Raw genomic sequence first — 14,244 nt, 5'->3', positions numbered from 1 at the left:
CTACTTGAGAAGTACTGCTAGTGTCTAGAAACACTCAAAGGAAGCTGTAATCACCCATTTAACAATAACCCACAAAGTGGCTAGTTTGGTGTTTAGGAGGGAAGCTGGAGGCATTGTTTTTTTTTTTTTTTCCCCCATAACTACAAGCATCTCGTCTGTGTGAACTCAAGCATACAAACAGATTGGACTTTAACATTTTGTCTTAGGAATCCCACTGGTGGTATTTATAGATGTCAGCATAAATTTTCTCCTTGACAAAAGATTTTTTACAACATTGTTTTTTTTTCCTTTGCGTGCCATGAATACATGATTTCTGAAATATAGAATCACAAAGCTTGAAATAAAAACCAAGTCACGTAAGTAGCTCTTAGTTTCTTCAACCTAAGAGATCACCCTGTTATCCCCTAGAGTTAGTCTTTTCTCTGTCCTGGGATTGGGAATGAAGCTGGGCTACAGCTACAGGTAGACACGCGGCTGGGGAACACAGTCTCCTGTGGGAGGAGCCTGTTCCACTTACATCATCTGCCGTTCTGGCTAGCGTGTGTAAGCGCCTGGTGGCCCGGCTCTCACTATTTGTCTAGGTTCCTTTCTCCTATTGTACGCCAGGGAACCTAACTGTTAGCATTCAGCCATCTGTAATTTTATCTATTAAGTGGAAAGCTGTAAGAAATGGTGGGTGTTGATAGTCTTCCTGATTGTTTTAGAGAAAATACTGATAGCCAGGAGTTCTTGCCAAAGAGGTTTGGAGCTTACATCAGCTGCAGGCATGAATCCAAGCTGTGAGACTAGTGCTTGGAAACAAGGGGACAATGATACTAGTTCCCTACATGAACTACTGAGCTATTGATGAAAACTGAAACTAAGTTTTCAACCACAGAGGGCTGCACCAGCACTCCCAAGTTTTCTGTATATTTGAAGTTATTCTTGAGTCTAATCCACAATCTAAAATTACCAAGCATTGGAAGAAATCACGGAAAATTAATCTAAGAGCAGTTTTACCCCCTTGAGTCGAGTTTGTCTGTCTTGGTGTTTTTTTTTTTTTTTCTTCACTTGTTCCTTATATAGCTTCCCCGCTGAAAGAGTGTGTGGACCTGGCTATTTCTTTTTCTTGGCCTTAGCCCTCCTTCATCTACTCCATGTAGAGTCAATGTGCAGGCTTTCTGGGTATAACTTCCTGGCACAAGAGTTTTTCTTTCCAGTGTTGTGAGTCTGAGGTTTGGATTGCTGCCAGGTTCCTTGGTGGTTGAGATGCCATTGATCTGTATTGGAAATGCTTCAGTCTTGGACCATCCCATGGACATGCCAGAGTTCCTTCCCTCACAGCGCCTCTGCCTGGAACACATCCTCTGGCCTCCTCTTCCTTGCCGTTCTTGTGGTCCTGCACACCCGATGCACATCCCACTCCCACAGAAAGTCTTCCCTGACGCCCCTTTCTATCAGCAGGGCAGGATTTGGTACTCCTTGTCTCTGCTTCTGTCGCTATTTACTGTTTAACTCTTTCTCCCATGTTTCAGTATGAGCTTTCTGCGTGGAGAGAGTGTATTTCCTCTCCGTTCCCCATTGCCCACGGACATGACTGTTATGTGTCAGCTGTCCAGTAACAGTGTGCTCAGTGAACATGTTAACATCCCACCCCCATGTCTTTCTTAACCACAGGATGCGAAGCTCAGAAGTGGGGGCCCAACTGCAACCGCCCCTGTACTAAATGCATGAACAATGGTGTCTGCCATGAGGATACTGGGGAATGCATCTGCCCTCCCGGCTTTATGGGGAGGACGTGTGAGAAAGGTAAGGGAATGTACATGGGGACTAAACCGTAGCTTGAAAGAACCGTCATTACCGAGTGGAGTTTTAAGTCTGGACAGAGATGAGAAGGGGCTAAGTGGCTTTTCTTAGATCTGTGGTGCCATCTTTGTGGATTCGATACTTTTTCTAAAAGTTATTTACGGCAGGCCACTGGAAACTCATAACAGAAAACACCAGCCTGTGGTGCTACAGTCAAAGCGAAGGTCCCTGACCTGGGAAACAGTGCTGGCTCTGAGCCCCTCTCTGTGAGGCAGTTTTCTTTTTTGTGAAGTAGACCATGATGGCAGGCTCGTCTTGGCCCCCACCAGCACACAGATTGGAATCTCCCTCTCCAGGATAGTAGAGTCCAGCAATTCAAGGGGTTGCAGTTTGACTTTGAATCAGTCTTTGTGTCTTCTCCTCCCACAGCTTGTGAGCCACACACATTTGGCAGGACCTGTAAAGAGAGGTGTAGTGGACCAGAGGGATGCAAGTCTTACGTGTTCTGTCTCCCAGACCCCTATGGGTGTTCCTGTGCCACAGGCTGGAGGGGACTGCAGTGCAATGAAGGTAGGCCCCACTTACCCTGGGGACAGGGCAAGCTGCAGCTGGTGCAGGGAGGGCATGCAGTTAGCGGACATTACCAAATAGGAACATTACTTGGTTATTTACTTATTCCTGGGTGCAGGGATTGCAATCCCAGGAGTTTTCAAGAAAAATACATTATTTGGACAGTGAGACTCTGGACCTGGGAGTAGGTGTTTCTCATGCATGTCACCTAGGGATCTTGTTAAAAGACAGATTCTGACCTGCATGGTTCTGGACTGGGGCCCAAGGGTTGGCATTAGTATCGGATGTCTAGGCAGTTATGTTGCTGTTGGGTTTTAGACCATGCTTTGAATAGAAAGATTAAGGAATATTTTATTTTATTTTATTTACACTATAAAATCAGGCTTTAGGAAAGATCCAGATGAGATTTTTTTTTTTTTGAGATAGGATTTCTCTGTAGCTTTGGAGCCTGTCCTGGAACTAGCATTTTAAAACCATACTGGCCTTGAACTCACAGAGATTCAACTGCCTCTGTCTCCTGAGTGCTGGCATTAAAAGTGTGTGCCACCACCACTGGGCCAGATAAAATTTAAGGTTCAGAGGCAGATGGTGGCCCAGCCCGAGAGGAGCGTCAGCGCCACCACTGCCACCACTGCCCATCGCTGTGGAGCTGGTGTGAAATGTGGATTTGTGATATGAATTCATTTGAAAAGCCTCTTTTGGGGTATGACTGTGATTTCTGATGAAACCAGATTGAAATAATTTTCATATTAAAAATTTTTCCACTTGACTTAAAATGCCATGAGAAAACTTGCATGTTGCAAGGTGGTTCTAGCCACCTCCTTGGTTTGGGTACTTTTGGATGTGGTCCTGCTGCTTTACTTCAGTGAGTGCAACAAGAGTGGTGGGAAAAAGGAGGGAGGACTTCCTGATGGGGATGGTCTAGAGCCAGCGCAGAAGGAAGAGGACTTCCTGCTGGGGATATTCTAGAGCCAATGCAGAAGCCTCAAGAAGGTCCTGGAGAAATGGGGAAACCAGTCAGAAGGCGGAGAGTCGTGATGCCTTTGCTCAGCACGCTTGATCCTTCTTCTGTCCTAGGATCCCAGCTCCTAGGATGGGGCCTCCCACGACTGGCTGGTCCTCCACCTGCAGTCCACCTTAGCAACCCATTCCCTCACAGGCCCGCCCCGAGCGGCTCACTCCCCAGGTGTTCTAGGTCTCATCAAATTGATAGTTGAGATAAATAATCAATTACTAATCACTGTTCTCTCATTGTAGTTTTTTAAGGGGTATTTTTACATTTCTCTGCTGAAATTTTTCCTTGTCATGGGTGTACTTTCTCGGACCTCACTGAGCATAATATTTATACTTAATTTAAAAATCGTGTCTTCTCTTTCTAATATTATATCCTTGCAGTTAGTTGCTATTAAGTTTTCCTTTTTTTAAAAAAAAACTGAACACAGTTCTCCATTGCTTCTTATGTTGAGCAATTTGAAATTTTACCATGAACACCCAATGTTACACTGTAGGGATTCTGGAGTATGCTACATCCTTTAGGGGGAATGCTCATTTTGCTTTGTTCTATTTTAGTAGGCAACTACCGAGGTAGGACTCAAGCTACAGGCTGTGACTCCTGGTCATCAGGTCAAACTCTTCTGTTTGTTCACTTTGTCTGGGTTTCTCTCGCTAGGCTGAGCATGCGTGGTTCAAGGGTTAGCCAAAGAGCTGAGTTTTCTTTCTAACTCACTATTTCTGATTTCCCTTTTCTCTCCAGCTACTGATTTCTCCAACTCTCTCCCCCAGTTTGTCAGGTCAGTGAGATGACAGATATTTTTGTGTTTTATTCTCTCACACGGTGTCAGTATGTCTCACGTAGGGTTATACCCAACACTTAGGCAAAAAGCTGAAAAATGAGAAACACACCATTCCTGTCTTCCAAATTTCAATCCCCCTTTGGAAGTTCTATAGTTGCCTACATACCTTCTCCAGTGATCTAGAGTAATTATTTTCTGAATATTGTACTTAGAAGAATGTCCTGGTAGGAAATTACTGAGTTCTCTAGAAGCAAAACAGCGTAGCCTTTAAACCTCAGTAAATCTCACAAAAGACACACTGCTGTTTATAAGTCAGAGAAATTGATAGTGTGGAAGGAAACCAAAACTAGCCATTGAGAGCCTTAGTTTTCTTCCTTCCTCTATGCTAACATTGGTTTATGACATCTCTGTTTCCAGCATGCCCACCTGGTTACTATGGACCAGACTGTAAGCTCAGGTGCCGTTGTACCAACGCAGAGAGGTGTGATCGGTTCCAAGGATGTCTCTGCTCTCAAGGATGGCAAGGGCTGCAGTGTGAGAAAGAAGGTAAAGCAAGGTAACCTGTGGTCAGGGCGGTGCTCAGCGTATCTGAGGAGACCCCCTCTGGTGCAATTCCTGCATTGGCATCCTAACATCTTCTAGCTATTTCTTATACGCTGTGCGCATGTATACACACACACACACACACACACACACAAACACACATGCACGCACATGCACATACACCAAAATAAGACAACAACAAGAAACACCATTCTAATTCTTCCTAAGAATCTTTATTAGTTCCTTTCCTATTGCTGTGATAAGACACCATGGCCAAGACAACTTATAAAAGGAGTTTAATTTAGCCTATGGTTAAATTAAAAGAGACTCCAGGGGGCTAGAGTCTCTTTCTGATGGCAGAGTAAAGGCATAGCCATAGGTGGTTAGAACTTCAGGAAAGAGCTCACAACTTGATCCACAAGCAAGAGGCAGTACAGAGAGTAGGCTCATGGGGTCTTCTGTTCTCATTATAGGCAGTGCCATTTTTATTTGACTAGCTAGATATTGCTTTGGGGAGTTTGTCCCTGTCGCTTTTGTGATGCAATTGTGTATAATTTCAATCACTCCTTTCTTTTTATTTGTATGTCACTTACAGACTTCCCAACCAATGAAAGAGCCCTCATACTTCCACACTGAGGCTCATGTTGTTGACCGCAAGGTTATGAGGCTGTCTCCTGAGGCTCATCCACTCATTCATTCATTCATTCATTCACTCATTCACTATCTGTCTATTTCTTCTTTTTTTTTTTGGTAATGGTACACTTTGAAAAGCAAGATGGGGACTGAAAGCTAGCTCTGGGGGGAGTGTGTGGCTATGATGACCATTTTAATATTGGGCGTTTCCCTTCCTTCCAAGTCCACTGAGGGAGCACAGCCCTGTGAAAGAAGAATGTGCACCATGGCTTCAGGAAGCCCTGAGCTTGAGGCTGAGTTTTGAGGTTCAGTCCCTTCTTCTCTAAAGTGGAGATGACAGAAGGGCCCTCAAGTGTACTACGCAATGATAAAACAAAATAGCTGTAAGGTTCTCAAACAGAGTAGGTTTCTTTCTTTTCCTCCTGCTGTAGTAAACTACTCTGACAAAGCAATTTAAGAGAAACAGGTTTTATTTTGGCTCAGAGTTCAAGGTAGGTCCCTATGATGGCAGCGTGGTGGAGGCATCAGGATCTGAAGAGGATGGTTGCACCGAACCCGAGTCAAGATGCAGAGATCAGCCAATGGTAGCGCTAGGGATAGTACCACTCACAGTGAGCGCACCTTTCAGCCTCAGCCTATTCATCTCTTGCAGCGTCTCTTGCAGACAAGCGCATAGACCCATCTCCTGGTGATTGTACATCTTGTCAAGATTAACTCAGCTACAATGAGTGCTTGCTGGAGCAGCCATCGCTGTTACGTTGAAGATTAGACTACATGGATCTAACATCTGTATTTTTTTTTATTTAGGCAGGCCAAGGCTGACTCCACAAATAGAGGATTTGCCAGATCACATAGAAGTAAACAGTGGAAAATTTAACCCCATCTGCAAAGCCTCTGGTTGGCCACTGCCTACCAGTGAAGAAATGACGCTGGTGAAGCCGGATGGGACAGTGCTCCAGGTAAGCGCCATCCATTCCCCAGTATGCCCGCTTAGCATCCTAAACTGGCTTCAATGCAGTCATCTGTCTCCAGAAGCTAGATTTTACTCAGGCTTAACCCGTCCCTGACTCACCGGTGTGTTGACAGCTGTGATAAGGTGGCATGTTCCTGGGGTGCAGAGTCCACTTGCTGCAATCACTCAGACTTCCTCTGTGTGGGCAGCGCTGTGGTGCCATGTTTAGAATTTGCCATCACTTTGGGGCTGTTAGCACTAACTGTCAAGGAGAGCCCCTGTCCTATAAATGTCCAGCTGTGTGTGGTAAACTATGGACCATGTCAGGCCATGCGAGGCCCTGCCCTCACGTTATCTCCATGTGTCTAAATCAAAAAGAGCAGCGTGGCCTAGGGGCCACACAGAGATATTTAAACCCATGAATCAGCAGCATTCTGGTGCTATTAAGGCCTGAGCCTAGGGAAGGTCTCTCCCGATGCTATATGCCCATCCTGGACATGAACAGCAAACAAACCAGAATAAAACAAAGCAAACAGAGGGATAAAAACAAACAAAAAACATGATAAACACATATGCATTCAGAGACAGACACATGTGCCCACATAAAACCCAGAAAAACACAAAATCAGGCCAGGGGATGGTGGTGCACACCTTTAATTCCAGTACTCAGGGAGGCAGAGGCAGACAGATTTCTGTGAGTTTGAGGCCAGGCCTGGTCTACAGAGTGTATTCCAGGACAGTCAGAGATACACAGAGAAACCCTATCTTGAAAAACCAAAATAAAAAAAAAAATCCAAAAAAACAAAATCAGAAACCATAATAAAGTAAAAGACAAAAGACAAGTAAAGTGAAAAACAAAACAAAAAGCATTATGAGCAAAGCTTTTCCAAGAAATACCATTGAGTTCAACTTGTCTTGTCCTTGTATCATTGGGTACAGGGCCTCCCTTAAGTGTGGTTTGTATACCCAGTGAGACTCCAATGGCGAAAATGACTTTTTCCTTTGAAAGTGGCTGTCAGTTGGTGATAACTTCTAGTTTGGGCATGGGAGATTGTGTCTTCTCCCCCTCCCAGCACTGGGACCCCAGTGGTTTGGACCCGTGCAAGCCCTGCACATGCTGCCCCAGCGTCTGTGAGTTCATATGTGCATTGGTTCCGTTGTGTCTGGAAGACACTGTTTCCCTGGTGTCTTCCATCCCCACTGGATCTTTTTTGTCTCCTTTTCCACATAGATTCCTGGGTCCTATGGGGAGGGTTTTGATGAAGGCATTGCATTTAGAACTGAGTGTTCCAAGGTCTCCCACTCTGCACATTGTCCAATTATGAGTCTCTGTATTTGTTCCCATCTGTTACAGAGGATCTGATGTTGGCTGAGTGAGACACTGATGTATGGGTATAGCAGAATGCAGTTAGGACTCATTTTATTGCTAGCAGAACTGTGGTTTTGGTTTTCCCCTAGGTCTGTCTAGTCCCAATGTCGTCGTCGTCGTCGTCTTCTTCTTCTTCTTCTTCTTCTTCTTCTTCTTCTTCTTCTTCTTCTTCTTCTTCTTCTTCTTCTTCTTCTTCTTCTTCTTCTTCTTTCTCCTCCTCCTCCTCCTCATTTTTCCTCTCTCTCTCTCTCTTCTCTCTCTCTCCTCTCTCACTGTCTCTCTGTGAATGGACATTCATCTCAAGCATATCTAGTCTTAGGTTCATGGCCATCTGAGCAGTGTTAGGTGTAAGTTTCTTCTCAAGGAGTGAGCCTGAAATCCAATCAGGTAGTGACTTGTTACTCTCCCAACTTCTGTACCACTATTGCACCAGCAATACGCCGTCATTGTAGGCTGCAGGGCTGGGTTAGTGGTTACTTTCTCCTCTGGTAGTGTACAGACTATCTTCCAGTACCAACAGCACTCTTCGATAGGGGTGAAGGCTCTAGGTAGGAACCAGCTTGACTTCTTGGTGTTCAGTGAGTGATGTCAGTGTTGTCTTCAACAATAGGATCTCACTGTCAGTCTGTGGAGAGCTAAAACCAGCCATGGTAATAGCCTGGGTTGTTTGGGGGTTTCCGTGAGGCCTCTTTGACCAAGAACTGATTAGATGTAACCTGACGTTGGAGGTATCACTTGGTGACAAGAGATAACTATCTAGTTGGGCCTTTGTCTCCTCTGCCATTTGGTGATTCCATTCAAAATTTGCTTTTTGGGGTCTGGGTTATCTCACTCAGGATGGTTGGTTTTCTGTCTCCATCCATTCACCTGTGAAATTCACTTTCTCTTTTTATCAGCTGAGTATTATTCATTGTATAAATGTCCCATGTTTTCATTATATGATCTTCTGTTGAGGGACATCTAGGAGGTTTCCAGTTTCTGGCTATTGTGAATACAGCAGCAATAAACATGGGTGAGCAAGTGTCTCTGGGGGAAGATAATGCATTCTTTGGGTCTGTATCCAAGAGTGGTATAACTGGATCCTGATGTATATTTATTCCCAGCTTCTTGAACCACCACACTGATTTCCAGAGCGATTGTACATGTTTTCACTCTACCAGCGATGGATGAGTGTTCCCCTTACTCCTCATCTTCAGCATCACGAGCTGTCATTTGTTTGATGTGAGAAGACACACCTTAACTGTGGATGATGGTCCTAATCTAAGAAGTTCTTGTCCATGCCAATGTCCTGAGTGTTTTCACATCCTGTTTGGGGTGTGGTGAGACTGTGGTCCAGTCCTATAGACTGTGAACATGCAGCTTCTTCAGTGTCAGTTACTGAGAAGACTATGCGTGCTTGTTCGAGTGTCTATTTTTTAGCACTTTGGGCATATTAGTTTGCTTTATACATAGGTCTACTTCTCAGCTTGCTGTTCTCTTCCACTGGTCTGTGCTTATTTCATGTCAATGACGTGCTGGTTTGATCACTATCATTTTGCAGTGTAGATGGAAATTGTTAGGACTCCTGCATTTTGTTTTTGCTTGATTTTTCTTTGCTGCCAATTAATACATGTGTGAGTCCGTGTGAGTACACGAGAATATGTGCACTGTATAGGTTCAGGAGTATTATTTTCTGTCAGCACAGAGGCTGCACTTTAATCTACTGCTGTTTTAGCAGTAATTGCATCTCTGAAGCTACTGTCTGCTTTGCTGGCAGTGGCCCAACGGCTCAGGCCATGTCTGGCAGGAATTCTCTCCCTGTAGGCACCAGCTCTGTCACTGCCACCAAATATGGCTTTTAATTAACGGTCTATTGTTCTATTTATCAATTAGACCCAGGAGTTAGAGGCTAGGGTGAAAACCTGGTAGCTCAGAGAGGCTGACTGGCAACCAGCCGAAAGAGATCATCCTACATTTGGTCAAAGCAAAAAAAAAAAAAAAAAAAAAAAAAAAAAAAAACAAACAAACAAACAAAAAAAAAACAACCAAGACCCAGCAACAACAACAATAACAAAAAACAAAACAAAACAAAAAAATAATAAAGCCCCACCCCACTCAAAGACCCTCCCTACCACTTCCTATGCACTCTGTCGTCTTCCAGGTACCCTCTGACTCTACATGATTATTTTCTGTCAATTAGTTGCTAACTCAGCCCCCTGACCCAAAGTTGACTTTATTTCATTAGCACAAACACAGTGTTCACAGTGTGACCGAACATCCCGCAACACAGGATCTCGTGGAGGCCAAAGAGGGCATCAGCTCCCCTAGGACTGGAGCTATAATTTGTTGTGAACTGCTGTGTGAGCGCTGTGTACTGAACTCATACAATTTGAAGGAACAATAATGCTCTTAACCTCTCCAGGTCTCTCCATCCCCTTTTGCTGTCTTGTTATTTGTGGGTTTTTCAAATATAAATTTGGGGGTTTTTCTTTTTCTTTTTTTAGCTCTATTAAGAATTTTGTTGGTATTTTTATAGAGATGGCATTGTTTGCTTTAGATCGTATGAACCTTTTAACAGTGCTTGTTCTTAATCGTGAGCACAAGCTGTCCTTCCACATCTTCACCAATATTTGGCTCTTTCCATTATAACAGTCTTTCACCCCTAAGACTCCTAGTTCTATACTGAATAAGAAGGGAAATAATTGAATGCCCTTGTCTTTTCCCTAATTCTAATGGAAATGATTTACATATTTCCCCACTTAATATAATACCAAATATAGATTTCTTATGTATAACTTTTCTTATTTTGGTATATATTTCTTCTATTTTGAATTTCTTCAGGACTTTTAAAATAAGAGATGTTGGATTTTGGTAATTCTTTTCTGCATCTGGAGATGACTGTTCTTGAGTGTCCATGATGTATAATTTTCTTACTTTGTTGTGATGTTGTATGGATTAGGTATTAGATAATTCTAGCTTGGCAAAAGACTCTGGTAATGTTCCTCCCTTGTCTATTTTATGGGACTGTTTGAAAAAATACTGGTGTTAGTTATTCTTTGAAGGTTTGGTGAAATTCATCAGTGAATCCATCTAGACTTGGACTTCCTTAGGGGGGAGATTTTTTGATTACTACTGTAGTAGAATTGCCTGTTATAGATCTGTTTAAACTACTAATCTCATCATGGTTTAATTTTCATAGATCATATGCATCTAAACATTCATATATTTCTCTTCGATTTGCTAGGTGAGTGGAACATCTTTGCCAGTGTTCTATTGCTGTAAAGAGACAGCATGCCCACAGCAACTCTTATAAAGAAAAGCATTTAACTGAACCATTCTTATAGTTTCAGAGGTCCATTCTCTCATCACGGTAGGAAGCAAGGAGGCACTTGGACAGACATGGAACAGTTCTAAATCCCATCTGGATCCATAGGCAGCAGGAAGAGAGAGATTCTGGGCTTGTCTTAAGCTCTTAAAAACATCAAAGCCCACCCCCAGTGATACACTTCCTTCAAGGCCACACCACCTATCCAACAAGACCACACATCTTAATTCTTCTCAAGTAGTGCCACTCTCTGATGACTAAGCATTTAAATGTATGAGCCTATGGGGGCTGTTCTTATTCAACCACACAGTAGAATATATAAAGTAAGATAATAATTTTCTTCATTTAGGTATCTACTGTAATATTTCTTTTTATCTCTAATTTTATTAATTTGGGTTCTCTTGCTTAATTTGGCTGTCTATTTTGTTAACATTTTTAAAGAACCAATTCTTGGTGGTTTTGCTTTCATTCTCTATATTGTTGTTGTTGTTCTTGGTTTCTATTCATTAGAATGTCCTGATCTTAATGATGTCTTATCATTTACTGACTTGGGGGTCCGGTTTGTTCTTGTTTTTCCATAACTTCAGGGTGTATCATTAAGCTAGTGTTTCTCTTTTGTGGTAATGTGCATTTCTTCTTCATACTAAATACGTGTTTCCTGCTTTTGTTTGTTTGTTTTTTGAGACAGGGTTTCTCTGTGTAACAGCCCCAAATGTCCTAGAACTTCCTTTGTAGACCAGGCTGGCCTCAAACTCCAGAAATCCACTTGCCTCTCCCTCCCAAGTGCTGGGATTAAAAGTGTATGCCACCACACCTGATGTAGTTCCTTTTTAAAATAGTACCTACTAGTTCATGTCCTTTAAATGGGAAATTAAGACCATTAATATTCAGAATTAATATTTAAATGTGTGTATATATTGATGCCATTTTATTTCATTGATTTTGTAATGTTTGGTATTTTTCTTCTTTCTTGATTAGCTATTCTATTATTCTAGTATGGTTTAAAGTCTTTCCTATGACTCTGTAGGTACGTTTTTTTTTTCCAGTATTTCTTCAGTATTCAGGGTTAATTCAAGTATTTTCCATAAAATTTTCTTAGTGGTCATAAATTCCTTTAGTCTTCTTTCTATTGTTGAAAATAAATTTTCTTTGATGACAGATAACTTTGTTGAGTATAGTTTTCTGGGTTGGTAGTTGTCTTTCAGGACTTGAAATATTTCAAGTTCTCTGGACTTTTAAAGTTTCAGTAGAATATCTGCTGTTATTATTAAATTAGCCTTGCTTTTATATAAGACATGGTGTTTCACTCTTGCTACTTTCAATGATCTCTCTTTGTCCTAAGTATTTAGTGTTCTTAATTATAACAGAACAAGGAGGTTCTTTTATGATCTGTTTGTGTGGTGCCTAAATGACCTCTGTATCTGAATTGGCATCTCTTTCCCTAGCTCTAGGAATTATTCCGTTATAATTCTTTTGAAAATGTTTTATATGCCTTTAGAATGAGATTCTTGCTCCGTGACTATAAACCACAGATTCGTCTTATCAGGGTGTATTGGAATTCCTAGTTTTACCTTCTTACTAATTTATCTTTGTCTTTGTTTGATGTTGATTATTACAGTTTTTCATCCTTCAGTTTTAGATATTCTGTCCACTCCTTGTCCCAGGTCATTGCTAAGACTTTCCACATTTTTTTTATTTGACCCTGATTTCATTTCCAACATTTCAAACTGTTTTCCTATCTCTTTGTTTAAATTCCTCTTTCACACCAGTCATCAACAATTCATTCAATCACCTGTTTCAAAATCTATTGGTTTGTGTCTTTGAACATACTTGTAATCATGTTTTTGAGTTTTTTTTTTTAATCTGGAATTTTGTAGCTCACTCTCACTTGATGGCCATTATTGGAAGATTAGTGATGTTGTATTTTGGAGAAGGTACATTGTCTTAATTTTCACGTTTCTTATGTTACTGTGTTATAATTTACAAATTTGTCTTATTTTATTTTCTGCCTTTTTTTAAAAGTAGCTGTGTTCTTCAGTTTAAGTATTTATAATATTCAAGTAGTACTTGGATGTTATAGAATTGAGATGTAGAAAATAGCTCTTTGGGGTGTCTGGTTTAAAATCTAAATTATTTCTGAGCAGGTTACTAACTGTGAGAACAACCGCAGCACCTGAATATCTCCACTGTGCAAATGTTATACTAGTCAATGCACAATACCTGCCCCTTTTTACTTCAATAGCTGTTGGGGATACGTAACCAAGATTAACACGGGTGTATTTGAATTTAATTTAATAATATTAGGAGTGGAATGGTGAGGGAAGATAAGGAGAAGTCAACTAGATCGACTTTGAAAAGAAAAAAAATCAAGTTGATAAAGAAGCTAAGAGAGGAAAGTTAGATATTGTCAGGACCCACACAGAGACTTCAGAGATTGTTAAAGCTATGGAAATCGGTGTTTAAGAAGGAAAAAGAATAGAGGATAAGAATGAGAGAAGCAGGAAAAATCATAGAAATAAGGAGGGCATGGCCATGAGGTCTTGCTGAAGGGAATAATGAAGAATGTCAAAAAGGATACTATGTGGGAAGACAAAAACAGGTGTTAGAGGAGGCCACTTGTTTCGTTCCCGGCCGCTTAGCCCTGAAATAATCACACAGAAACTGTATTAATTAAATCACTGTTTGGCCCATTAGCTCTAGCCTCTTATTAGCTAACTCTTACATATTAATTTAACCCATTTCTATTCATTTGTGTATCGCCACATGGCTGTGGCTTACTGGCTAAAGTTCCGGCGTCTGTCTCCAGCGGGGCTACGTGGCTCCTCTCTTGATCCATCTCCTTTCTCCCCACATTCAGCTTAGTTTTCCCCACCCACCTCTATTCCCTGCACAGGCCCAAGACAGTTTCTCTATTAATCAATGGTAATCACAGCATACAGAGGGAAATCCCACAACAAACAGGCCTGAAACCTAAATGAGCAATATACAGTCAGAAGCATGACCGTTATGTGACATATGTACGAGAGTGGAAACTAAATGAAGGAAAAGAAGAAATAGAAAGAATATGTCTGGAGTAAATCGTTGGCAGAGCTGCCCTGAGGTGAAAGATGAAGTTCTCACACTCTTCTGACTCTAGCAGGTTCCAGACAGCACCGCAAGTGGGAGGAGCAAGGGGAATAGGAAGGAGGTTGTAGGTCCCTTCCTGCTAGTTCTTCCAGCCCTCTGCAGGTCTCTGCTGGTCCTGCAGGTCAGTGTGTGAGACACGGCTTCTGCAGCTCTCTCCTGGGCAGTAGGC

At 42.0% G+C, this 14,244-nt stretch overlaps 1 protein-coding gene across 2 annotated transcripts in view; it reads left to right on the top strand.

The window, feature by feature from the left end:
• Window positions 1-14,244, top strand: part of Tek (TEK receptor tyrosine kinase) — a 98,135-nt gene that overhangs the window by 48,346 nt on the left and 35,545 nt on the right. For both annotated transcript variants that reach the window (XM_050136271.1, XM_050136269.1), the window contains exons 5-8: window positions 1,657-1,788; window positions 2,215-2,355; window positions 4,566-4,694; window positions 6,132-6,283. In XM_050136271.1, the coding sequence (XP_049992228.1) occupies window positions 1,657-1,788; window positions 2,215-2,355; window positions 4,566-4,694; window positions 6,132-6,283 (554 nt within the window). The remainder of the gene's footprint in view (window positions 1-1,656; window positions 1,789-2,214; window positions 2,356-4,565; window positions 4,695-6,131; window positions 6,284-14,244) is intronic.

The sequence above is a fragment of the Alexandromys fortis genome, unplaced genomic scaffold (assembly GCF_014885135.2).
Source record: "Alexandromys fortis isolate MF-2015 unplaced genomic scaffold, M_Fortis_MF-2015_v1.1 scaffold_13, whole genome shotgun sequence".
In the NCBI taxonomy this organism is placed as follows: domain Eukaryota; kingdom Metazoa; phylum Chordata; class Mammalia; order Rodentia; family Cricetidae; genus Alexandromys; species Alexandromys fortis.
The sequence above is the reverse complement of the archived record's forward strand: the minus strand, read 5'-3'. Positions and strand labels throughout refer to the sequence as shown.